The sequence below is a fragment of the Entelurus aequoreus genome, linkage group LG03 (genome assembly GCF_033978785.1).
Source record: "Entelurus aequoreus isolate RoL-2023_Sb linkage group LG03, RoL_Eaeq_v1.1, whole genome shotgun sequence".
NCBI classification, from domain to species: domain Eukaryota; kingdom Metazoa; phylum Chordata; class Actinopteri; order Syngnathiformes; family Syngnathidae; genus Entelurus; species Entelurus aequoreus.
The window spans coordinates 9,988,706-10,013,578 of record NC_084733.1 but is presented as its reverse complement, the minus strand read 5'-3'; the positions used below and the strand labels follow the sequence as shown (position 1 = coordinate 10,013,578).

The window sequence follows — 24,873 nt, the reverse complement described above, 5'->3', positions numbered from 1 at the left end:
TCATGCTACAAGCTGCGCGTGAGGATTGCGGGGGTTGCTGCTGCATATCTGTCGTCCAAGCTAAAAGACATGCGAGTCATGCAGAAAGGGTCAAAGGGCGTCAGCGCGTCATACAAGGGTGGGTGTGCACACACGGCATGCATGGTGGAGCAGGGAGGGTGAATAGCGGTGCAAATGGGGAGGAATAAATACTGTATATATGCTCATAAAGAACATAGTGCTATCATGATACCTGTGGAAGGCCTGCATAATCATGTCATGGAATTACTTATGAAAATGTAGACCTTTACATTCTTCATGACTGCTTGGCAGCAGCTGTTTTGGAGAGGTAGTGGGCGGGGGACGAAGAGACAGTAGGCGGGAGGAGCAGCAGCAGGGAGGACAATGGAAAAGGTGTCGAAAAAGTTGGTCACTTACAGTTGCTCAAGAGAGACAAGCCCCTTAAATGCTTGTCTGTCAATTGATTGGATTTCATTCTTGTACAAATAGCTGAAAGGAGAGATAACCAGTAACATTAGTAACACACTCACACATCTGCCTGGCAGTTAAGACAATGGGGCAGTTCAAATAAAATAAGAGTCTGCAAGTGAGGTCGGCCTTAGTGCAGAATTGTAAACGAGGCTGGCATAGGCTGTTTTCAATTTGCACATCTGTACTTGGAACAGGGTTGCTAATGTGCTTCTTTTGCTGTTTGTTCTCTCTTTAGCTGCAGACCACATAACAATGAAACATACCACAATTGTAGAGAGCTGTGGAAAACTTGACTGTATTTGTTTGTGTTCACAATACAGCTGTGAAACCATCACAACACTCACTGCCAATTAGCAGTTACATAACTCTATAGGACAAGGAACCCTACAGTATTTGGTAACAAACCTCAGTTAAAAATATGCAACTTGAATTACTGTCAGAGGGTATTGTTTGTGTGTTTTGATTTTGTTGTAAAAAACTTAAAACTAAATAAACACTTACCTGGGATTTAATTGAATACAATGCAATATTTGTCTGTTTCTATGAATGTACTCTTTCATCCAGGTCATAGTAATCTCAGGGCATTCAATCGATCGCAACTGGACTGTTTGGTTTGTCTTAGAAAACGTTTTGCCTCTCATCCGAAAACGGTTGTCTGTATGTCATTGAGCCAGGAAGAAGATCCCTCAATTGACTGGATTAATAATCATATCCAATCGACATCCGTTGCAACGGATCACCTGGAATGGGGGTCCCTACATCTGAGGTCCCCTCTTTTTCCTCAATTGGGGTCTTTTGAGTTTTTCCTTACCCGAATGGGGGTTTTGATCAGGTGATGTCTTTGTGATTTTGTAAAGCCCTTTGAGACATTGGGCGGTATAGCTCGGTTGGTAGAGTGGCCGTGCCAGCAACTTGAGGGTTCCAGGTTCGATCCCTGCTTCTGCCAGCCTAGTCACTGTTGTTGTGTCCTCGGGCAAGACACTTTACCCACCTGCTCCCAGTGCCACCCACACTGGTTCAAAATTGTAACTTAGATATTGGGTTACACAATATAAAGCGCTTTGAGTCACTAGAGAAAAGCGCGATATAAATATAATTCACCTCACTTCACATTTGTGATTAAGGGCTTTATAAATACATTTGGATTTATTTACTTTTTTTAAACATTGATGTAATGTATAAAAATGTCTACTAATATTTAATTTTGAACATTTCTAAATTTTTTTTAAAAAAGGCACTGAAGTAAAAAAAACTCTTTCCTGATGGTTAATTTTCAAGCATTTCAATGCCTGTAAAAGACAGATTAAGGAATTTGGCTTTGCTCCGTGACAAAAACCCCTCCTGACGCATACATGTTCCCTATCCTTTTTACATGCCAAAAGAAATATGATACAAGAAAAACAATTTCTTACAGCTGTCTGTACTCTTATGTCCTGTTTTTATTTTTGCACGTTCCACAATAGTACCCGCGACGACAGATACGGATCTTCCCGCTGCACTAGGACGCAGCGCATGGAAAAACAAACACCCTTTAATCATTGCATTCTTTCTTCATTGCTATAGCATATCCGTGCTATCAGGTTTAAGCAAGGAGTGGAACAAATGGGGGAGAAATAAATATTTTAAGGGATAGGCATGTTGAGATAAATCCTAACTAAAGTGAATTAAACATAATGGTTTAGGTCAGTTTAAAAGTCAGGAAATTACGGTGAAACTTTCAAAGTTGAAAACAATCTGTTCCAAGGCAGCATTAGAACATATGTTGTATTTGGCAATATACCCTGTTAAGTAACTAAAATGCAGCGAGGCTAGTTAAGAATCAGCACTTGTGTGCTTCTCTGAACTAAAGCTTGAGCTGACGTCCCATGAGGTTTGCTGATGTCTTGTGTGACGTCACGCATAATGAGTTTTTGAGGTGATCGGTTGCAGATTCATTGCACTTGCAGAACATGGACTTAACTGTTGAGGCTCCTGCCAGTTACGCCTTTAGGAATCGTTAAGGGGAGAAAATATGGAGTTGCTTCCTGCCTTTGCAGCTGTAACTGTGTCCACTCATGTGGATTTTTTTAACAAGATTTTAAGAGTGTGTTTGTCGGAGATACTAGTAAATAATTGTCATTGAGATCATCATGACATTCAGTCATGCCGAAGTTAAAGCATCACTAAGTAACTTTTCAACCTTCATAAAATATTTTCATAACTTTTGGGATGATACATCGGCTTACAACTAGTTGAATGACACCTCTGTCATGGCCTGAGGGGGTCTGTATTGCTCTCACTGGCACTTAGGAACTTTGAGGAGGGTAGCAGGAACACTGCCACACAAAAAACTACAAATGTGGGGAATTTGCTTTACAGATAAGTAAGCCCATTTCTTTATAGTGTCTGCTATTTAACATCAACATAGCCATTAGACATGTAATATTTGTAATCCGTGCCAATTTGACCTTAAAATGGATGAAATAAAACAAAAAAATATTACAGTAGACATCATGTCAGTTTGATGCTATATGCGCTACTCCTCAATGGAAATGTGGTCTTCCTTCTGGTAAAACATTACTGCTTTGGTCCACTGGCGCAGCCAAAAACAACCAAAGCTGAAAGTTCTGAAGTGGGGCTTTAAAATATCTAAGTTAGACAAACTTGAAAACTGCCCAACATGTCAATGTATTCTAAAAGAGAGATCAGATCAGAGTTCAGTTAAAAACTTTTAAAAACTACACTGGCATATAGGTGATCTATGACCATCTTTTCTGTACAGGACCTTAAAAACAGCAAGTAAAACTCCTAAGGAATTACAGATCCTTGCATTGACAATTTTGGCTGTTTTTTTACCACAATTTGTAACTCAGACCTAAATCAAATGTCCACTACAGAGAATGCTGGTTCTTAGGAATGCAGTATATAAGAATAATAGCAAAGGGGGAAGTGTGGCCTTCCAGTCTTTTGCTTTGTGGAAATTCAGCCCCCAGAACATTTTATTTTTTTAGTTGAACAGCTCTGCCTTAATGTACTGTATGTGTTTTCATCTACTTTATATTTGAAATCTTTAGAAAACATGTACACACAGAAAATGCAGGAGGTACAATTACTATCAGTTGATTTTGATGAACAAAGAACATTTGTTTCTATGATTGCAGTATATAGTACACTACATGTTTAAAAGACTAAGTATTTTCAGAATGCTATGTAACCTCAATTTGACCTGTTTAGTGCAGTGACCACTGAGGCGCTGGGGTTATCTTTTAGATTAGGTTTGGTGCACATGAAAGCTGAGAGGGAGACTGTATTCAAAGGGAAGAACAAAGATGGTGCTGGAGGTGCAACCATACAGATAGGATACACTTTACACTAATCACAAAGGTCAGAACAATGGTGCAGGGTTTAGATAAACTGTACTTTCAAGGGAGACCTGTTCTGTCATTAAAGCAGTTCATGAAATGCCAAAACATTTAATTAAAGTGTGAATCGCGACGATATACTGTACGGCAGGAGGGAACATGTACTCACATGTTGAAGGGCCACTGGCCTGAAAAGAGAGGGAGGAAAAAAATACTTCCTTCAAACCCTCAACATGCTTAAAGGCCTACTGAAATGAATTTTTTTTATTTAAACGGGGATAGCAGATCTATTCTATGTGTCATACTTGATCATTTCGCGATATTGCCATATTTTTCCTGAAAGGATTTAGTATAGAACAACGACGATAAAGATTGCAACTTTTGGTATCTGATAAAAAAAAGGCTTGCACCTACCGGAAGTAGCGTGACGTAGTCAGTTGAACATATACGCAAAGTTCCCTATTGTTTACAATGATGGCCGCATGAAGTGAGAGAGATTCGGACCGAGAAAGCGACAATTTCCCCATTAATTTGAGCGAGGATGAAAGATTTGTGGATGAGTAAAGTGCAAGTGAAGGACTAGTGGGGAGTTGAAGCTATTCAGATAGGGAAGATGCTGTGAGAGCCGGGGGTGACCTGATATTCAGCTGGGAATGACTACAACAGTAAATAAACACAAGACATATATATACTCTATTAGCCACAACACAACCAGGCTTATATTTAATATGCCACAAATTAATCCTGCATAAAAACACCTGCGTGTTTGTTATGCTAGCTCCTAGCTCCTCTGCTAGCTCCTAGCTCCATAGAACACGCCAATACAATTCAAACACCTGATCAACACACACAATCACTCAGCCCAAAAGACCGTTCACCTAACCCAAGGTTCATAAAGCTTATATATTTTTTAAAAGTTACGTACGTGACGCGCACATACGGTCAAGTTATCGAATGTTTAGCAGCCAAGGCTGCATACTCACGGTACCTGATATTCAGCTGGGAATGACTACAACAGTAAATAAACACAAGACATATATATACTCTATTAGCCACAACACAACCAGGCTTATATTTAATATGCCACAAATTAATCCTGCATAATAACACCTGCGTGTTTGTTATGCTAGCTCCTAGCTCCTCTGCTAGCTCCTAGCTCCATAGAACACGCCAATACAATTCAAACACCCGATCAACACACACAATCACTCAGCCCAAAAGACCGTTCACCTAACCCAAGGTTCATAAAGCTTATATATTTTTAAAAAGTTACGTACGTGACGCGCACGTACGGTACGGTACGTGTTATGCTAGCTCCTAGCTCCTCTGCTAGCTCCTAGCTCCATAGAACACGCCAATACAATTCAAACACATGATCAACACACACAATCACTCAGCCCAAAAGACCGTTCACCTAACCCAAGGTTCATAAAGCTTATATATTTTAAAAAAGTTACGTACATACGCAAAAAAAAGCCAAAGCTGCATACTCACAGTAGCACGTCTGCGTCTTTGTCATCCAAATCAAAGTAATCCTGGTAAGAGTCTGTGTTGTCCCAGTTCTCTACAGGCGTCTGTGTATCCAAATCAAAAGTCCTCCTGGTTAGAGTCTCTGTTATCCGAGTTCTTCCATCTTGACTGCATCTTTCGGGAATGTAAACAAAGAAGCGCCGGCTGTGTACTGTTGTGGCTGACTACGTTCGAAAAATACGTCCATTTCGCACCGACAACTTTCTTCTTTGCTTGCTCGGCTTCCTTCTCCATAATGCAATGAACATGATTGAAACAGATTCACGAACACAGATGTCCAGAATACTGTGGAATTATGAAATGAAAACAGAGCTTTTTCGTATCGGCTTCAATGTGGAAGGCATACCCGTGTTCGCCGGGCTACGTCACACGCATACGTCACACGCAGAGGCGTTTCGAACCGGAAGTTTAGCGGCAAATTTAAAATGTCACTTTATAAGTTAACCCGGCCGTATTGGCATGTGTTATAATGTTAAGATTTCATCATTGATATATAAACTATCAGACTGCGTGGTCGGTAGTAGTGGGTTTCAGTAGGCCTTTAAGTCTGCTTATCTAATTTATTAGATACAGGGTGAAGTTATTTCTAAACTTGCAGTTCAAAAGTTATTGTTGTGATTGTTTTAACAACAGTCGAGACGCCAAGTGCATCTTCTGTCTTAAAATCTGAGAAATATGGTACTTAACCGACATACAAATACTATACGATACAAAGTGGTAGCATGTTACTCCATGTTTCCCATACATTACGCTGCAAATACATTTCTTGATTTTTCTTTTTTTTTTTAGATTTAGCGTTACAGGAATGTGGCTGTCAGGTTCCACATAACATTGATCGCGTTATTTGTTTTGTAAATTATATTTTGAAGTTTTACGCAACAGGCTTCCTTGGCTAAGCAGGACACAGTACAGAGCAGCAGACTGGCAAAGTAGTATGACGTTAGCAGTCAATATTTGTTTCTACAAAGTTTTTCAACTGTATCCTTGTATGTAAAAATGCATTTGCTGTTTTATGTAAATTTTGATCGTTCACATCTAATTTGTTAAACGTTTGTACAAGTTTGTGATGCTAATTTTTAATAATAGTTATCCTGTCAATTGGATTTTTAATTGTATGTTAGCAATAAGCTAGCGGCATAAGTTATAGCCTTTGTCCTGTATGATTTAATTGTTATTCCTCAGTTTATATCAAGTTGTATTATTGATTTAACATTATTTTTACATGTATATGCACTTCACAAGTAATAGTATATACATATATTATTTGTTTTCCTTTGTGGGCTTAGTTTTACTTATTTCTTTTTTTATTCTGGAGTCTCAGGAAACAACCTCAAGTTGGTAGTTTTTTAAAAGGACTGTTTACCTTAAGGCTGCAGCTAACGATTATTTTTTTATCGATTAATCTATAGATTATTTTTTTCGATTAATCGGTTAATCTATAGATTTTTTTTCCCGATTAATCTATAGATTATTTTTCCTTTTACCGATTTTTTTATTTATTTAAAATGAAGATGAAAAAATAAATGTAGGCCCGTTTTTTCAAAAGGCATGGCTTTTATTTACAAAAAAAAAGAAGTATGGCCACTCAGTCAACATTGACAACATCATGACAAAATATTCTGTAACAATGTAAACATTTAATACTTTTAACATTTAACAAAATTAAAAGTATCTTATTTGCTTTTTAATGTGCAAATATAAAAGTAAACATCCAGTGCAAATCTTAATATTCTGCAATAGTATAAGCATTTCAAAAGTAAAAATATTGCTTATTTTGCTTTAAAATGTGCAAAAATAAAGATAAACATCCAATACAAAAAAGTGCAAAACGAAATATTCTGTAACAACAGTGTAAACATTTCAACAAAAGTGAAAGTATTGCTTATTTGCTAAAATGTGCAAAAATAAAGATAAACATCCAATACAAAAAAGTGCCAATCTAAATATTCTGGAGCACTGTAAACATTAAGTATTGCTTTTAAAATGTGCAAAATAAACATTCAGTCCAACACAGTACACAATAACCAATTATACTCATTCCAGTGAGTGACTAACAGTTGTAATGAAGAAAGGTTAGCATGTGTACATGCTCTGGTTCTTTTCTTGTTTATAATATTCCCAGCAGCTGAAAATAGGCGCTCAGAAGGGGTCGATGTGGCTGGAACTGAGAGGTAATTAGCCTTCACCTCAAGCCAGGACTGCGAGTGAGCTGAGCTGCAGTTTAAGTTTCTAGAAGGTCAACGGGCTCATAGTGATGTTACTAGTAGTTGACTGGGAGGTGTTTATTATCATTTGGGGAGAGTCCGCTGCCTGATGCTCACCTGCTAAACACCTATCTGCTCGACGCTGAAGCGCTGACTACATGCGCTCTGAATACGCACTGCTGATTGGCTGGTAACGTTTTGAATACGCACTGCTGATTGGCTGATAACGCTTTGTGTGTACCAATCAGATGGTTGTGTGGGTGGGACAATGCTGCGTGCTGAGACAGAAGCAGAAGGAGCAAAGCAGCTTGTTAAGACTTTAGCTTTAGCTTAGAAACTCGTTCGGTACACCCCCGTACCGAACCGAAAGCCCCGTACCGAAACGGTTCAATACAAAACACGTACCGTTACACCCCTAGCAGATACAAATGACACATTCATGTTTTTGTGTAATGATGACAACGTATGCTCACGCGGACGATTGACTAGTTGATGGTTTTCTTTTCAAATGTTCGTTCATAGCCGTTGTGCTGCTATGATAGGCCATTTCCGCTCGACACAGCGTGCATACAACAACATTATTAGGCCGTGTATTGAAATACTCCCACACTTTTGACGACTTTTGGCGTGATTTTTTCCCCCTCGCTCGCACCGTCTGCTTTGCGGTCCGCCATGACGGTAGTGTGACGTAAATATGCGACGCGTCGACGCACAAAAACGGCGTCGACGTATTTACGTAACCGATGACGTCGACTACATCGACGCGTCGTTTCAGCCTTAGTTTACCTAACTGCTAAACTAAATTGTGAGGTGTGGCTAGGAGGCCATTTGCGGGCGGCAGCTTGTTTTAATTCATTGGCCCCTGTTGCATTGTAGATGAACAATAAACTAAATGGAAAAACAAACAAACACGGAAAATAGAGCAAAAATGAATAGTGTGACAAGATGTGTTGATACTGTAAATAATAACACATATTTGTCTTTAACTGTATGTATAACATTTGTGTATCCTTTTTAAACAAATACATGCATCATAGACAATTATGCAAATTGAATAATGGCATAATCAAACAGCCCTGCCCCAGCCTCCATGATTAGATTGCAGTTTTGTGGGAAACACTATTACTAGTCAAAAACTAAATAACACAAAGCTCTAAATACGATGTATCGCACAGCAAACTAATTAAGTTGAATTGTTAACTTTCTGACTGTTTAAATCAAAACTGGACAGAAGTGAGTCGATCATTGCAAAACCAGAAGGTGATAACAAAAGTGAGCTGACACAAATGCCTCATTCACGTCATGTGCAGTGTTTCTGACAAAGATGAGTCTTTTTAAATTATTTTATGGACAAAGGAATGCAACTGTCATCCATTTTCCGCTCCAATTGAAAGTTTGACATGTTATTTTAGGCTAACCACCCAACACACATCCCATGACCTGCAAAGAAAAGACAGAAGTGATATAAGGCCAACTTACAGATATTTGAGGTTTTCCAAATCTTCAAATGTCCCCCTGGGAATCCTTCGTATATGATTGTTGTTAAGGAGGCTGCAAGAAAAAAAAAGTTACTTTGAGGTTCCTCAAATGTAAGTTTGTACATTATGCAAGAAGTAGAAGATAATCAATGTTTGTAAGACGGTGAGTATGTGCTTCTCTGGATACTAAAACTGTGTTTTTTCAATGATGAATTTAGTCTTTGAATTTCAACATGAGTAACATGTACATATGGATGGGTACCGAACCCGATATGTTTGTGGCTCTCACCGAATCCTGCCGGTCTTACTGGGTACCAATTCACGTAAAATGGTGCCATGTTTCGGTACCTCGTGCGTGATGCAGGGATGTGTGATATGGCTGAAAACTGTATTACGATAAGTTGTTTTAATTTGTTGATATCAATTATTAGGGGTGTGTAACGATTGATCAATATATCAAAAGATCAATTTATATTCCTAAATTTTAAGTATATCGATGTGTGCTTGGCAAGTTTGCCTCCTGTATGATAGATATCGACCCAAGATCGTTTCAAAGAGTAACCGATAAATTTTATCGATACTAGTAAAAAGAAAAAAATGTGTTTTAAGAATGACAGACTTTGTATGATGTTTAACACTTTTAATAATACATGTTTTAAACGCTTACTCTATTTCCCCATCTGTGACGCCATCAAAACAAAAATGGCGGATAACTACGGTGGTCCAGAAAGATCATAACAATTGCAAATGCCACAAGACTATCATAAATTACAACACAAAAACATTCAGCAACAGCACGGTTGCAAAAGCCACAACAACAACAAACCACTCAACACAATAATATAAAGCCACAACAGAACTTTAAGCCACAAAAGACGCAACCGACACAACGGAAGTGTCAGCGAAGGAAGTTAAGGCGACGCACTGACTTCCGGAACACGACACCTTGCAACTAGCAGCCAAGTAGAAGTAATTTAATCAGAAACAAATACATACTAGGGATGGATCAAGGAGGCTATGGAATTTAGGAAACAAGGGCCCAATACCATCAACAGGGATGAGGGGGCATGCATGCTTCCGCACACCTGGGACGCTGTCCTTAATCGGCGACACCAGTGAGGAGAACAAGCAAGTAAATCTACTGTTAAAAATGTTGGTTACTGTGCTTTTATTGAAAATTGCTTAAATGTTGAAATTGTGAGCAGAAAATGTTTCCTCTTGTTTATTCAACCTAAAGTGTTGATTGCACTTTTTTAAAATACAATGTTAATTGTTGTTTTCTTGCTTGTTTGTATCTATAGTTCATTTATACCTAGTTCCCTTACAAAAATAACAAGGATATAAGAAACTTCACCTGCAGTGTCCAGTATCCAGTATTTATTTGACAGTCATACTGGTTGATTTTATTTGATAAAAAGTTACTGAATTGAACACAATTAATCACTGAGTGGTTTCAGATCGTATCGTTCTAAAAAAATTAGATCATCCATGAATCGTATTGGCAACCACAAATATCGAATTGAATCGTTGTCAAAACAAATTGTTACACCCCTCATAATTATTGAGATTTTTTATGACCTATGGAAAATACGGACTGTGAGAAAAATACATTCATTAAATGTTAACAGTTTCATTTATAATGTAACCTTCCTCTGAATGTAATCCCTTCAACTATCAAGGCAGAAAGGAAAGGAAACGTCAACACAACCATTGAAAACAGTCAACCAATCAAAGTAAACAAAATTCTAAAATCACAACAAACCCTTAACAATAACGTATTTAAATAAAGCTGCAAAAATAAGGAATATGATAGAAATGCTTTAACAAAGTGTAATAAAATAGTGCAAAGTGTCTCATTGCTCACCGTTTACTTAAGGTTTTTTTTTGCTAAGTTACCACACCACGAGTGCCTTTGTTCATTCGTTTAACCATGCTTCATTCATTCCGGTTTCTTATGACCCCAAAATATAAATATGCATATATTGAACGTTTTATCAAACGCATTTTTTATTCATATTAATCACGTGTCTTGTGCGATATATATTGATATCGTTTTATTAGTTGCTGTTTGCACTTCAGCATTCTGCGCTCACCGCCGCAGCACTGAGAGCTGACTCAATCAAATTACCTCTCGGCAATGTTGCAATTTTCATATCGTTTTATCGGCCAAGCCCTCGCGTGACGTCGCGCCCGGTTGCTCTTTGCACTTTGGCATTTTGCGATCACTCTCGCGGCACTGAGAGAAGACATTACCTTTCGGCAATGTTGCAATTTTCAATGCCCACAAAGCAACTAAAAAAAAACTCTAACGTAAGTCAAATAAGGCTCCACTCTCCCAAAAATGCGCTATCTTGGTGATAATATACATTTGCCTTGTGCGTAGTAAGTACAATACTTACAGTAGTAACACTTTTTAGGGTTAACAAAAAACAAAACAATACACTACTGGCATCTAACATCTTTGACTCGCAACTGTAATTGCAACTTAATGTTACACCTACAAAAGATACTCCAAAATGTAATAATGAATCAAGATATAACAACTGGACAGCAGTTATCATGATCAGCTCATTTTTAAATGTGGCAATAAAAATATTTTATTATTAACAACAATGAATATTTATTAACACACAAAAAAAAAGAAAAAATATACCGCAGAGTATCAGTACCAGGTACCGTAGTAATTGGTACCGTATTGATTCAAATGTGAATAGTATGCCCAACCTTACATGTAAGAATGAGCATCGTTTGGATTTGGACGATTACGGTTGCGACTCCGCTTCCTTGTTTTGATTCCAGTTCCCAATGATTCTCGATTCCGATTCTTTTAAGAAGCAGTTGCAAAAACGTACTATTTTCACGGGGCCATTTTCAACGAGCAAATACATATCAATCCTTTAAACTTGAATATACATTTTATGAAGTTTCTTTCCATAGGAGTACAATTCACAAAAAAGAGGCAACGTGGGTCCCCTTCCAAATGGACTTACCACCCGTAGGAGGTAAGTAGAGTGCTCTGTGAGTTGGGCTGAAGTCAAAGGCAGGGCCCTTGGCGGTTCGATCCTCGATTACAGAAGCTAGCTCATGGGACGTGGAACGTCAACTCGCTGGGGAAGAATACGCCTGAGCTGGTGCGCGAGGTAGAGAAGTTCCGGCTGGATCTAGTCTGTCACACTTCGACGCACAGCAAGGTCTCTGGAACTCGTCTTCTTGACAGGTGCTGGACTTTCTTCCACTCTGGCGTTGCCAGCAGTGAGAGGTAACAGGCAAGGGTGGCTATACTCGTTACCCCACGGCTCAGAGCCTGTACGTTGGAGTTCAACCAGGCGGACGAGAGGGTCGCTTCCCTCCGCCTCCGGGTTGGGGGACCGGTTCTAACTGTTGTTTGTGCTTACGCACCAAACAGCAGTTCAGAGTCTCCGCCCTTTTTGGAGTCCCTAGAGGGAGTACTGGAAATTTCTCCCTCAGGTAATTCCCTTGTTCTACTGGGGGACTTCAAAGCTCACGTTTGCATTGACAGTGAGACCTGGAGAGGCATGATTGGAAAAAACGGCCGTCCTGATCTGAACCAGTGTGGTGTTTTGTTATTGGACTTTTGTGCTCGTCACAGATTGTCCATAACAAACACCATGTTCAAACACAAGGATGTCCATATGTGCACTTGGCACCAGGACCCCCTAGGCCGCAGTTCAATGATCGACTTTGTGGTTGTATCATCGGATATGCGGTCTCATGTTTTGGACACTTAGGTGAAGAGAGGGGCAGAGCTTTCAACCAATCACTACCTGGTGTTGAGTCAGCTCCGAAGGTGGGGAAGGTTGCCGGACAGGCCTGGCAGACACGCCTAGTGAGGGTCTGCTGGGAACGTCTGGCAGAGTCTCATGTCAGAGAGTTTCAGTTCCCACCTATGGAAGAACTTTGAACATGTCACGAGGGAGGCTCTGGACATTGAGTCCCAGACGACCATGTTCCGTGCCTCTATTGTTGAGTCAGCCTATCGAAGCCTGGTCAGTGTCTGCCGTGGAGGTAATCTGAGTGCTCAGAGAGTATGGGGTATCGGACCGTCTGATTGTGGCAGTCCACTCCCTGTATGATCAGTGTTAGAGCTTGGTCCGCATTACCGGCAGTAAGTCGGACCCATTTGCAGTGAGGTTTGGACTCCGTCAGTGCTGCACTTTGTCATCGATTCTGTTTACAGCTTTTATGGACAGAATTTGGAGGTGCAGTCAGGGCGTTGAGGAGATCCAGTTTGGTGGCTGCAGGATTAGGTCTCTGCTTTTTGCGGATAATGTGGGCCTGCTGGCTTCATTCGGCCAGGATCTTCAGCTCTCACTGGATTGGTTCACAGCTGAGTGTGAAGCGACTGGGATGATAATCCGCACTTCCAAGTCTGAGTGAATGGTTCTCGCTCGGAAAAGGGTGGAGTGCCATCTCCGGGTTGGGAAGGAGATCTTTCCCAAAGTGGAGGAGTTCAAGTACCTCAGGGTCTTGTTCACGAGTGAGGGAAGAGTGGATCGTGAGATCGACAGGCAGATCGGTGTGGCGTCTGCAGTGATGCGGGTCCTGCTTCGGTCCTCGTGGTGAAAAAGGAGCTAAGCCGGAAGGCAAAGCTCTCAATTTACTGGTTGATCTACGCCCCTAACCTTACCTATAGTCATGAGCATTTGGTTATAACTGAAAAGACAAGATCGCGGGTACAAGCGGCAGAAAGTAGTTTCCTTCGTCCAGTGGCGGGGCTCTCCCTTAGAGATAGGGTGAGAAGCTCTGTCATTCAGGAGGAGCTCAGAGTAAAGCCGCTGCTCCTCCACATCGAAAGGGGCCAGATGAAGTGTTTCGGGCATTTGGTCAGAATGGCCCCCTAATGCCTCCCTGGTAGGAGACCTCTTGGAAGACCCAGGACATGGTGAAGAGCTGGCCTGGGAACGCATCAGGATCTCCCGGAAAGAGCTGGACAAAGTAGCTGGGGAGAGGAAAGTCTGGGCTTGTCTGCTTAGACTGCTGCCCACGCGACCCAACTTCGGATAAGCGGAAGAAGATGGAAGGATGGAAATCACATGTACATAGGTATTCACTGCCTTTGCTCACTACTTTACTGATGCTTCTTTGGCAGTAATTACAGTCTCAAGTTTTTTTGAATACAATACCACAAACTTGGCACACCTAACTTTTGGCAATTTTTCTTTGCAGCACCTCTCAAGCTCCATCAAGTGTCGTTGCGCAGCCATTTTCAGATCTCTCCAGAGATGTTCAATCAGATTCGAGTCTGGGCTCTGGCTAGGCCACTCAAAGACATTTACATAGTTGTCTTGAAGCCATTACTTTAATAACTTGGCTGTGTGCTTAGGGCCATTGTCCTGCTGAAAGATGAAACGTTGCCCCAGTTTGAGTTCAAGAGCACTCTGCAACCGGTTTTTATACAGGACAACTTTGTACATTGCTGCCCTCATCTTTCCGTCAATTATGACTAGTCAACCAGTTCCTGCCACTGAAAAGCATCCACCCCCACCATGCTTCACTGCAGGGATGGTATTGGCCTGGTGATGAGCGGTGCCTGGGTTCCTGTGAATACTAATGTACTTGTGATTTCTTAGTTTTTTATTTTTAATAAATTTGCAAAAATCGCAAAATAACACATTGTCATCATGTGGTTTTGTTTGTAGAATTTAGAGAAGGACAAAAATTAATTTATTCACTTTTGCAACACAGCTGTAACATAAAATGTGGGAATACTTTCTGGATGCACTGTATTAACTATATTATTTGTATTTATGGTGAGAGGCGAAGTAACACTACCAGTCAGTCAGCCAAAGTGAAAGGCAAAACTGAATAAATAACAATAACAGACAATTAACTCAAGTCCTCATCAAACAAAACCCAGATTGTGACGTCAATTTGAAAAAGAAAAAACGTTTTTCATTTCAAGTCTGACAGAAAGCAGTCTTTCCTGCAATCAGGTGTAAAGGGTATCTAGGAATGTACTGTACTCACCCTTCACACCTAAAGTCAGAAATGTTTAGTTAAATGAGAACTCTGTTCCACGTTCCAGTTCTGTACACTTCCACTCCTTTGGCAGGGCATGATTGGTCATGCACAAAATAGCCAAGTCACAGAATGACTTTAACAAGATCACTCTTCTTAATTACAACCGCCAATATGAATGAATAAACAAACTCTAAATAGTACACAAGTTGAATACAGCACTGTTTAAGTGATAATAGCGTAAGTAAACAGGTCAAACACAAATGTTCAGTGTAGGGCAGGACAGCAGGGGAAAGGAAAGCAAATCTTGCCCATGTCTGACACGGTAAGAAAGACCGATAATGAGTGAACTATGTGATGTACATTCTCATGTCAATATTCAAACTATTCAAAACTTACAACTGCTGTGTTATGCATGCCCTTAAACTGCAAAGAGACAATTAGCTAACTATTTAATGATTAATGGTCTTCTGTATCACTGGGAAAATAAATTCCTCCACATTTACCGAGCTCACCTAACTACATGTGTGAAAGTACAACACAGCAAACATGTTGGTGTGATTTTGTGCGTAAAACAAACAACTTTGAGTGAAGGGTATTCTATCCAGAATGAGCATATTTTTAAATGACTACTTGTAGAAAGCCATTTAGGTTGAATGTTTTTTGTATACATGAAAAATCAGAAGTGTGCATGCAAAACTAAACTTACAGTGTGTTGAGGTTCTTCAACCGGCTAAAAGATCCAGATTGTAAATCCTTGATTTTGTTGAATCTCAGATCCCTGCAATGCAAAAGGAAGTATAAATTATATTCCAGGAAAGTGACACTGAAAAAGAAAGAATATTAAGTACAAATGTCATGTCATGTAATGATCATGGAGGATAATAGACCACATGACTCATCTCACAAAAATGCTCTTGTCAAGCTTCTAATCACGAAGGAAACATTTATATAGCATTTGCCTCAAAGATAATAACCACAGGGCTTGCCATAGGAATTGCAGCATCCCTCTCAATGAACCCCTAATTTAAAAAGGATGTGGAATGACGACAGAGTTCCTGCAAAACATTTCAGTTCATCAGTCGAATTACCCTGGATTTCCACGAAACGCAGAACGACTGCTGAACGACACCGCCACCAAACGTCTCTGCCATCTGCCAATCCCCACCGCCAATCTGATGTGGACTGTTGTGGCTCTGCCGTGCACCAAAATAAGGCGGACTTCCACTACATCTCACGAATCTGCGCATAATCACGCGATAAGGGGAGTTGTAGTAAAGCGAACCACAAACAGTTTATTCTGTCCTTCCAAAAGAGCAGAAGCAAATAAACCCGGTCCTGCTATTCGAGATACCCAGTGGCTGCTGAACGGCAACACCGCGGAACGTCTTTGAGTTTTGCTGTCCATCAACTCCCACAGGCAGGCGTCTGTGACGGCACTCACTTGACTCGTGAAAAAAAAAGACAGTTTATTTTAGTATTTGTAGCAAGCAACAACGCAGAAGTGGGCTCTGTACCGAGGATGTCGTTGTGGCTTGTACAGCCCTTTGAGACACTTGTGATTTAGGGCTATATAAATAAACATTGATTGATTGATTGATTGAAGTAAATAAATAAATAAATGATAAATGGGTTATACTTGTATAGCGCTTTTCTACCTTCAAGGTACTCAAAGCGCTTTGACAGTATTTCCACATTCACCCATTCACACACACATTCACACACTGATGGCGGGAGCTGCCATGCAAGGCGCTAACCAGCAGCCATCAGGAGCAAGGGTGAAGTGTCTTGCCCAAGGACACAACGGACGTGACTAGGATGGTAGAAGGTGGGGATTCAACCCCAGTAACCAGCAACCCTCCGATTGCTGGCCAGGCCACTCTACCAACTTCGCCACGCCGTCCCCGAGTAACATCCCTGGCGAGCTTTACACACGCACGCACGCACGCACGCACGCACGCACGCACGCACGCACGCACGCACGCACGCACGCCTGATGGATGGCAGTTCTTAGGGAGTTCCAGCAGGTACTGCTAGATAGACCCCACATACCACGAGTAGTACCACAGTTTGAGAATCCCTGGTCTATGACACCGCCCTGAAGTAGGTGACAAAACAAGCATTTGCATCAAGAGTATGACGGGAGAACATATTGCACCTTCTATTCAAATCTTTGTGACCTTAGAAAACAAAACACGGGGTCACTGCCAAATTGCAATTGTGATAAGGATGTTCTCCATTGAAATGTAATCAAACACACTCCACGCTCCATTTGTGCGGAAGGCGGGGTATATCCTGGACAAGTCACCACCTCATCACAGGGCCAACACAGATAGACAGACAACATTCACACTCACATTCACATACTAAGGCCAATTTAGTTTTTAAAAGGTGGGTGAAAGCCGGAGTACCCGGAGGAAACCCACACAGTCACAGGGAGAACATGCAAACTCCACACAGAAAGACCCCGAGCCCAGGGAGGCAAATGCAATCTGTTTGCTATATTTATCCAGCAGCCTATTTCAATGTACACACAACAGGGACAGCACAATAAACAACTTTCAAAGGTTTTGCTCTCTAGTATTTCTGAGTATGGGCCCAATAACAAAATCCACTGGCTTCATAGCCAGTCAAATCTGCATAGGTCACTCTCTGTACTAGCCCCTACACATATGGATCCAATCAAAGTGAGAGAAACTTTTTCATGTGCTGACTTATTTCATTTAGAGTTAGTTTGGACATTTCATCAGCTATAGGAATAGTGTTATTTCTCGTGAGTGTATTTAAAAAGTTGAACATCCATGTGCTGAGAACCATAACCACTTTTAGACCACAACCATTTCGGCAGATTATAGCACTTAGAAAATGTGAAACTGTCAAATGTGTTGTAAATGGAGGCAAGGGTCCTCGGTGGAAAAGCGTAGGAATCACAGAGGTGTGAAAAGGACCACCACCCTTGGGAAAACAAGGCAACAGGATGAAGAGTGCACTTTCCCGGGCATGCTGAGGCATTGACTGTCCCGCCTACGGACCTCTAAGAAGGCATGCAGAGAACTACATGCTAGTTCAAGCAGCACCAATCTAATGCAGTCTTGAACACATAAGCACCATTTTTACTGAGGGTTAGAGTTCCTTAATAAAATAAAGCACCGGGATTATCTGCATGGTAAACAGCAGATTTAAACCAGCCTACAATGAATAATTATATTGTTGTTTATAGAATTGGTGGAAAGTAAATTTTCACATCAATGAAAAAAAATCCATTAGCAGGAAGGATGACCGTTTTGTCAATCAATACGCTAAATGATTAGGATTATGGGAGTTGATCATTAATGAACTTTAGTGATCACATACACAATGGACAGTGACATTTCTGTATGCATGTAATCCAACCTCTTGAAGATAGTACACATCTACCTTGGTCTGTGAAGCATCCCATTGTAGGCAACACTGGGGCTTTTCAAAAGTTCAACTGGACCTCCTTCTTACGAGAAGATCAGAAACCAGAAACCAATGATAATGGTTTATTACAATACCACCAAAGAAAGAAACAACAGCTTGGACAGAGTGATAGGAACCTACAATAATAGCAAAAAAGATATGTGCATTGTCGATAGTTTCATGTTCATTTCATACTAACTACACACACTATGACACTAAGAACACCACAGTCATCAATCAACAATTCTTCTTCCCTTACATGAGAGCGAAGCCTGGCAATAATTGCATATTGCCTGTTCTGCCCTCACTATACGTGTTGAGGTTATACAGCTTGGCAGACAGCTAACAAACAATCCAAGACGTCTAATAAAGTTCCAAAGCAGATTAATCCATTTAGGCTCTTTATTGTTGTTTATCTTGCTTTGTCTTTTCCTGTCTTTACTTTTGTCTTGCACTAGAATGTTATTTTGTATTTTTTTAAACTGAAATACACACAATGACAAATGTATAAGCTATGTGATTCAATTAACATACTGAAATGTAATACACAATATGTAAATATTAACTTCACACAAATATACAGTACTATCATCAAACAAATACTTCTGAGTGTTGAAACTATTTCGATTGTAGAAATACACGACTGGCAGCCATTTTAAGTCCTCAAAACATCCATTGAAACAGTGCACAAAAATCGTTTTTCAATAGACATCTTACTATCAAATTGAAACACTTTCCACCTTAATATTGAGTTATATAAACAAGTTAAACAGTTTACTTACAGACTTATTTTTTCCAAGGCTTGTAGGAGCTAACACAAGTTGTCTACTTCTCAATTGTCTCATGAACTGAATTGACTCGCCAACCCGGAAGTGCCCAAACTAATGACGCGTAGTATTTTCATATCGCCACAAGGTGTCAGTAAGAGTCTACAGTCAAATGGGCATAACATTGCGTCCCACAGGGCATTTCCTGTGGGAAGGGATTCGTTCTCAGGGATTCGAATAAAGAACCAACTCTTTTTCTTTACTATAGTGGTCTCGATAACGGGTACTGGTTCTCAAAAAGGGATTCGAGTCCGAAGACTCGGTTCTTTTCTTATCGAACAACCGGGAAAACCGGTTTCGAGCATCATCCCTATGTACACTGTATGACAGTAATAATTAAATCGCACAAACAGAGTCAAAAATCTAAGTACAAAAAGTACAAACAAATGTTATTCATCCATCCATCCATTTTCTACCGTTTGTCCCTTTCAGGCAAATTATTTATTTGTATTTACTGCAATTGTACAGAAATTGGATTAAACTTCTTGCCAATAAAATGTCCAACTTTGTAAAGGGGCTGTTTGGAACCTTTACGCGGCTTCCTAGCGGGCGCAAACGTTTTGTAAGGATTATATCCCACCCTCTAAACACATTTAACTACCCTATCCTAAACTATGCTCAACGTAACTGCTCTGCTGGTTCCAGCCAAGCAGTGTACTGTATTTCACCTGAAAAGTTTCACAATATCAACAATCAATTTCACTCTTTTTACTCTATTGTGCCCATCCCTATTTAATATCAAATATTATTTTCCTGCTTAATACCTTACTATTTAGATAAATAACAGTTAATAAACATTTAAAAAAATAAGTTGTGATGTACAACACATGGATTTGTTTTAAATCCAGCCACACGTAAAATCAATTCCGACTCACTGATTGAATGTGTGTTAATGGAAGTGGTTTTCAAAAATGCGTCAGCGAGGATAAGCTCTAGCTTTCAGTATACAGGGGTTTTTTGTTTTCCTGTTAAAACCCCATACAATAAAATCACAAGATGTGGGTAAAAAGTCTGCATGTGTCCCTTGAGGGTCAATAAAATAAGTGCGGTCAGGAATATCCTCATGTTTAAAAAAACAACAACAAAAAAACAGACAAACAATCAGACAATAATAAAACTAAAATAGAGATGTGTGTTGACAAGCCATGGGAACTTTATGTTCTTCTTTGTGCAGGAAACAGACTGAAACTGCATCGCCTCTGCAGGCTGCAGACAAGTAGTGCACTCCATTTTGCCTTATTTGGTTAAAGACAAACAATCCATTGTTATGCTGATTTGTATTTTTCTCGACAAGTGATATAGGTGACACAGGGTTGCATATCAAATAAAGATTCCTTACTAAAAAACAGCTGAGTATTAGAATTCTGAAACTGTTATCTGGAAGAGAAAAAATACTACCGTATTTTTCCGACTATAAGTCGCAGTTTTTTTCATAGTTTGGCCGGGGGTGCGACTTATACTCAGGAGCGCCTTATGTGTAAAAATTATTAACACATTACCGTAAAATATCAAGTAATATTATTTAGCTCATTCACGTAAGAGACTAGACGTATAAGATTTTATCGGATTTAGCGATTAGGAGTGACAGATTGTTTGGTAAACGTATAGCATGTTCTATATGTTATAGTTATTTGAATGACTCTTACCATAATATGTTACGTTAACATACCAGGCACGTTCTCAGTTGGTTATTTATGCGTCATATAACATAAACTTATTCAGCCTGTTGTTCACTATTCTTTATTTATTTTAAATTGCCTTTCAAATGTCTATTCTTGGTGTTGGGTTTTATCAAATAAATTTCCCCCAAAAATGCGACATATACTCCAGTGTGACTTATATATGTTTTTTTCCTTCTTTATTATGCATTTTCGTTTTTGTGCGACTTATACTCCGGAGCGACTTATACTCCGAAAAATACGGTACATGCGTGTTGTTGTTTGAAAGAAAAAGACTGACTGAGCAGGAGATATGACTTCTTCTTACATGTGGTGTCAATGAAATGTGAGCGCATGTCTGTAAAAATGTTGTTTATGATCTTGAGGGAGTTGACATGAACTTTGATGATTGCAATGACTGTGTTTCCATGCAGAAAAGGCTGAATCAAGTCAAGTTGAGCGTTGTCTGCAGCTGTAGGGAGTGTTTGATGCATCAGCTCTTTGTGAGGGGGAGGGATGGAGAAATTAATTCGGCAGGAGTTATTAGTTAATAACATAGTTGGTGCAATGATGTTAGAACACATGTTAATGAGTGCATGCATGCTTGCAGGGAGTGATACATGTAATCTGAACATGTTGGCATGCTAAATAACATAACATATTCATCACTTTATAGGAAAAGCTTTCGGGCTTGCCAACAGCTGGACGCTGGACCATAAAATGATTAGTTTGCAAAGGACAACTGGTTTTATTACACATCATCCGTTTTTCTGATACAAAAGACATGGGAAAGGGGGCTAATACAGTAAATCTCCACTAATACCTTGGTTTAGGTTAGCAAAACGCAGCAAATATTGGGGATACATATAAAAATCCTTAAAAATACATATTTTTGATATTACTATCACATATAATGATATGAAATTTTCTTATTACGGTTATTGTGACCAAAATTATCATAGTTATCAATATTATTGCGGTGTTGTTGAATGTGCTCAAACAACAGTGAAGCCCAAGTTATTTTTTTTAATAACTACAATATTTAGACACACTGTCAGAAAACCACTATTTTGCATATTTTGTGTTTCTTATGCTTCACTGATAGTGTTTGAGTCTTGATATTATCTGTTTTAATGGCTATTTAATGGTATTTTATTTGTTTTAATAAAAACTTGTATTGTTTTAAATATCTGTAGATAAATACCGATATTTAATAATACAAATAATTATTGCAATATTATTTATTATTTCTGGCGGGCATTGTTGCTTTCTATTCTGTTCAGCGATCCTGAAACGCACCGTAAAAACCCCTGCATCTTGTACTCCTGAGTATAGAGTGGTCACTCTGTTTTAAGAGAGCACAGCCTGTAAGTTCAATGTGCACAATTGAATAGCTTAGTTTCTCAGACAGCAATGTGTTTATTAGGGGTGTGGGGAAAAAATCGATTCGAATTTGAATCGCGATTCTCACGTTGTGCGATTCAGAATCGATTCTCATTTTTAAAAAATCGATTTTCATTTTTTATTAATTTATTTATTTTTTAATTTTTCTTTTTTTAAATTAATCAATCCAACAAAACAATACACAGCAATACCAAAGCAATGCAATCCAATTCCAAAACCAAACCCGAACCAGCAACACAGAACTGCAATAAACAGAGCATTTGAGAGGAGACACAAACACGACACAGAACAAACCAAAAGTAGTGAAACAAAAATGTATATTATCAACAACAGTATCAATATTAGTTACAATTTCAACATAGCAGTGATTAAAAACCCCTCATTGGCATTATCATTAGACATTTATTTAAAAAAAAAACGAAAAAAAAACAACAACAATAGTGTCGCAATGGCTTACACTTGCATCGCATCTCATAAGCTTGACAACACACTGTGTCCAATATTTTCACAACGATAAAATAAGTCATATTTTTGGTTCATTTAATAGTTAAAACAAATTTACATTATTTAATCAATTGATAAAACATTGTACTTTACAATTATAAAAGCTTTTTACAAAAATCTACTACCCTGCTTGCATGTCAGCAGACTGGGGTAGATCCTGTTGAAATCCTATGTATTGAATGAATAGAGAATCGTTTTGAATCGGGAAAATATAGTTTTTGAATCGAGAATCGCGTTGAATCGAAAAAAATAGATTTTGAATCGAATCGTGACCCCAAGAATCGATATTGAATCGAATCGTGGGACACCCAAAGATTCGCAGCCCTAGTGTTTATATACATTTAAATTAAGGTATGTTGTTTTTAATGGGGACATTTAAGCTAGCAAGCTTCCGGCAGTCAGTTCATGAGTTTATCAAAGTGCTGTTATACATCACGTTTTTTCAATAATTTTAAATGGTAATACTAACAGTCGAGAGTTTTACCGCGGTTATCATTATTACCGTTTATCATTATATCCCTAGTCCCATCATACATATTTTATCACATCTCTGATGGCGCTCCCTCTAGTGATGGTGGAAAGCAGCAGCGAGAAACACTTTTGGCCTTTGGGTCGTGTCGTTCTTTTGGCTTATGTTACAGTGTGGACGTATTAAAAGAAAACTACAAAATGGAGATGCCTGTCCTAGCTTTTATTTTCTATTGGTTGGTTCCTGCTTGGGTTCCCACTCCCGTCTGCTCCGGGTAAATGTTTAATCTTGTAATGAGAACATCCATAGACATGTTTAATCTTGTACTGTCCCAATCACAAGATTATTAGCAAAATGGACTCCCATCCCACAGGAATCCTCTGACCCATGGCATTCCTGAAAAATTTTAGCCTCTACAGACCTGGGCAATTATTTTGACTCAGGGGCCACATTGAGAGAAAAACATGTGTCTGAGGGCCGCTGTGTATGTGTAATAATGAAAAATAAATAAATGTGTGTATGTATACATATATACTGTACATATAAATGTATGTATTAGGGTTGTACGGTATACCGGTATTAGTATAGTACCGCGATACTAATGAATCATATTCGGTACTATACCGCCTCTAAGTACCGGTCCCCCACCCGTCGTGGTCGTCACGTCGTGTCATGCAGACGAGCGTCTTCGGCACGCAGCGCACACACACACAGTACTTACAAGCAGACACAGTTTATAGACAGAAAAGGGAGAACGGACAAATTTTGGCTTAAAGGTGAATATATAACCCTGAAACGCCCTCAGGAAGAGGTGCGGTAAGACAGCTTGCGGCTAATGTCTGTCCGCAGTGTTGTAACTACTTCTAAATAATTTATCCTTGTCTCCATGGAGACAAATCAAGTATATTTATTTCAAGTATCATCCCTGTAAGACGAGCAATAGCTAAACATGCTTCACTACACGGCGCAGCACACCAGGGTTATGAAAATGATGTGTTAATAATGGTCTATAGTTGACAGAGTCAAGAAAACCCTTCATTATGTCCGATTATTAACCATTAAGACGATCATCTTAACTTTGAACACACTGCACACAAGTGAATACCTACTCAGCGGCCTAGTGGTTAGAGTGTCCGCCCTGAGATCGGTAGGTTGTGAGTTAAAACCCCGGCCGAGTCATACCAAAGACTGTAAAAATGGGACCCATTACCTCCCTGCTTGGCACTCAGCATCAAAGTTTGGAATTGGGGGTTAAATCACCAAAAATGATTCCCGGGCGCGGCCACCACTGCTGCCCACTGCTCCCCTGACCTCCCAGGGGGTGATCAAGGGTGATGGGTCAAATGCAGAGAATCATTTCACTACACCTAGTGTGTGTGTGACAATCATTGGTACTTTAACTTTAACTGAATGAAATGCATACTTAGTCAACAGCCATATATGTCACACTAAGGGTGGCCGTATGAACAACGCCGACCAACACTGTCATAAACATACGCGATTGTGGCCAAACAGCACAATTTTTGTTTCATCTGACATCACATGGACAAAGATAAGACCTTCTGGA

The 24,873-nt window shown here is 39.6% G+C and overlaps 1 protein-coding gene across 2 annotated transcripts in view; it reads right to left on the bottom strand.

Annotated features, from left to right (window-relative positions):
- The window catches only part of LOC133646108 (peroxidasin-like), a 108,825-nt gene that overhangs the window by 60,068 nt on the left and 23,884 nt on the right, over positions 1-24,873 (bottom strand). Inside the window, exons 2-4 of one of the 2 annotated variants that reach the window (XM_062041128.1) lie at positions 15,713-15,784; positions 9,026-9,097; positions 418-489 (exon numbers count right to left, since the gene is read on the bottom strand). In XM_062041128.1, the coding sequence (XP_061897112.1) occupies positions 418-489; positions 9,026-9,097; positions 15,713-15,784 (216 nt within the window). The remainder of the gene's footprint in view (positions 1-417; positions 490-9,025; positions 9,098-15,712; positions 15,785-24,873) is intronic. The other variant, XM_062041129.1, reaches the window with a different exon arrangement.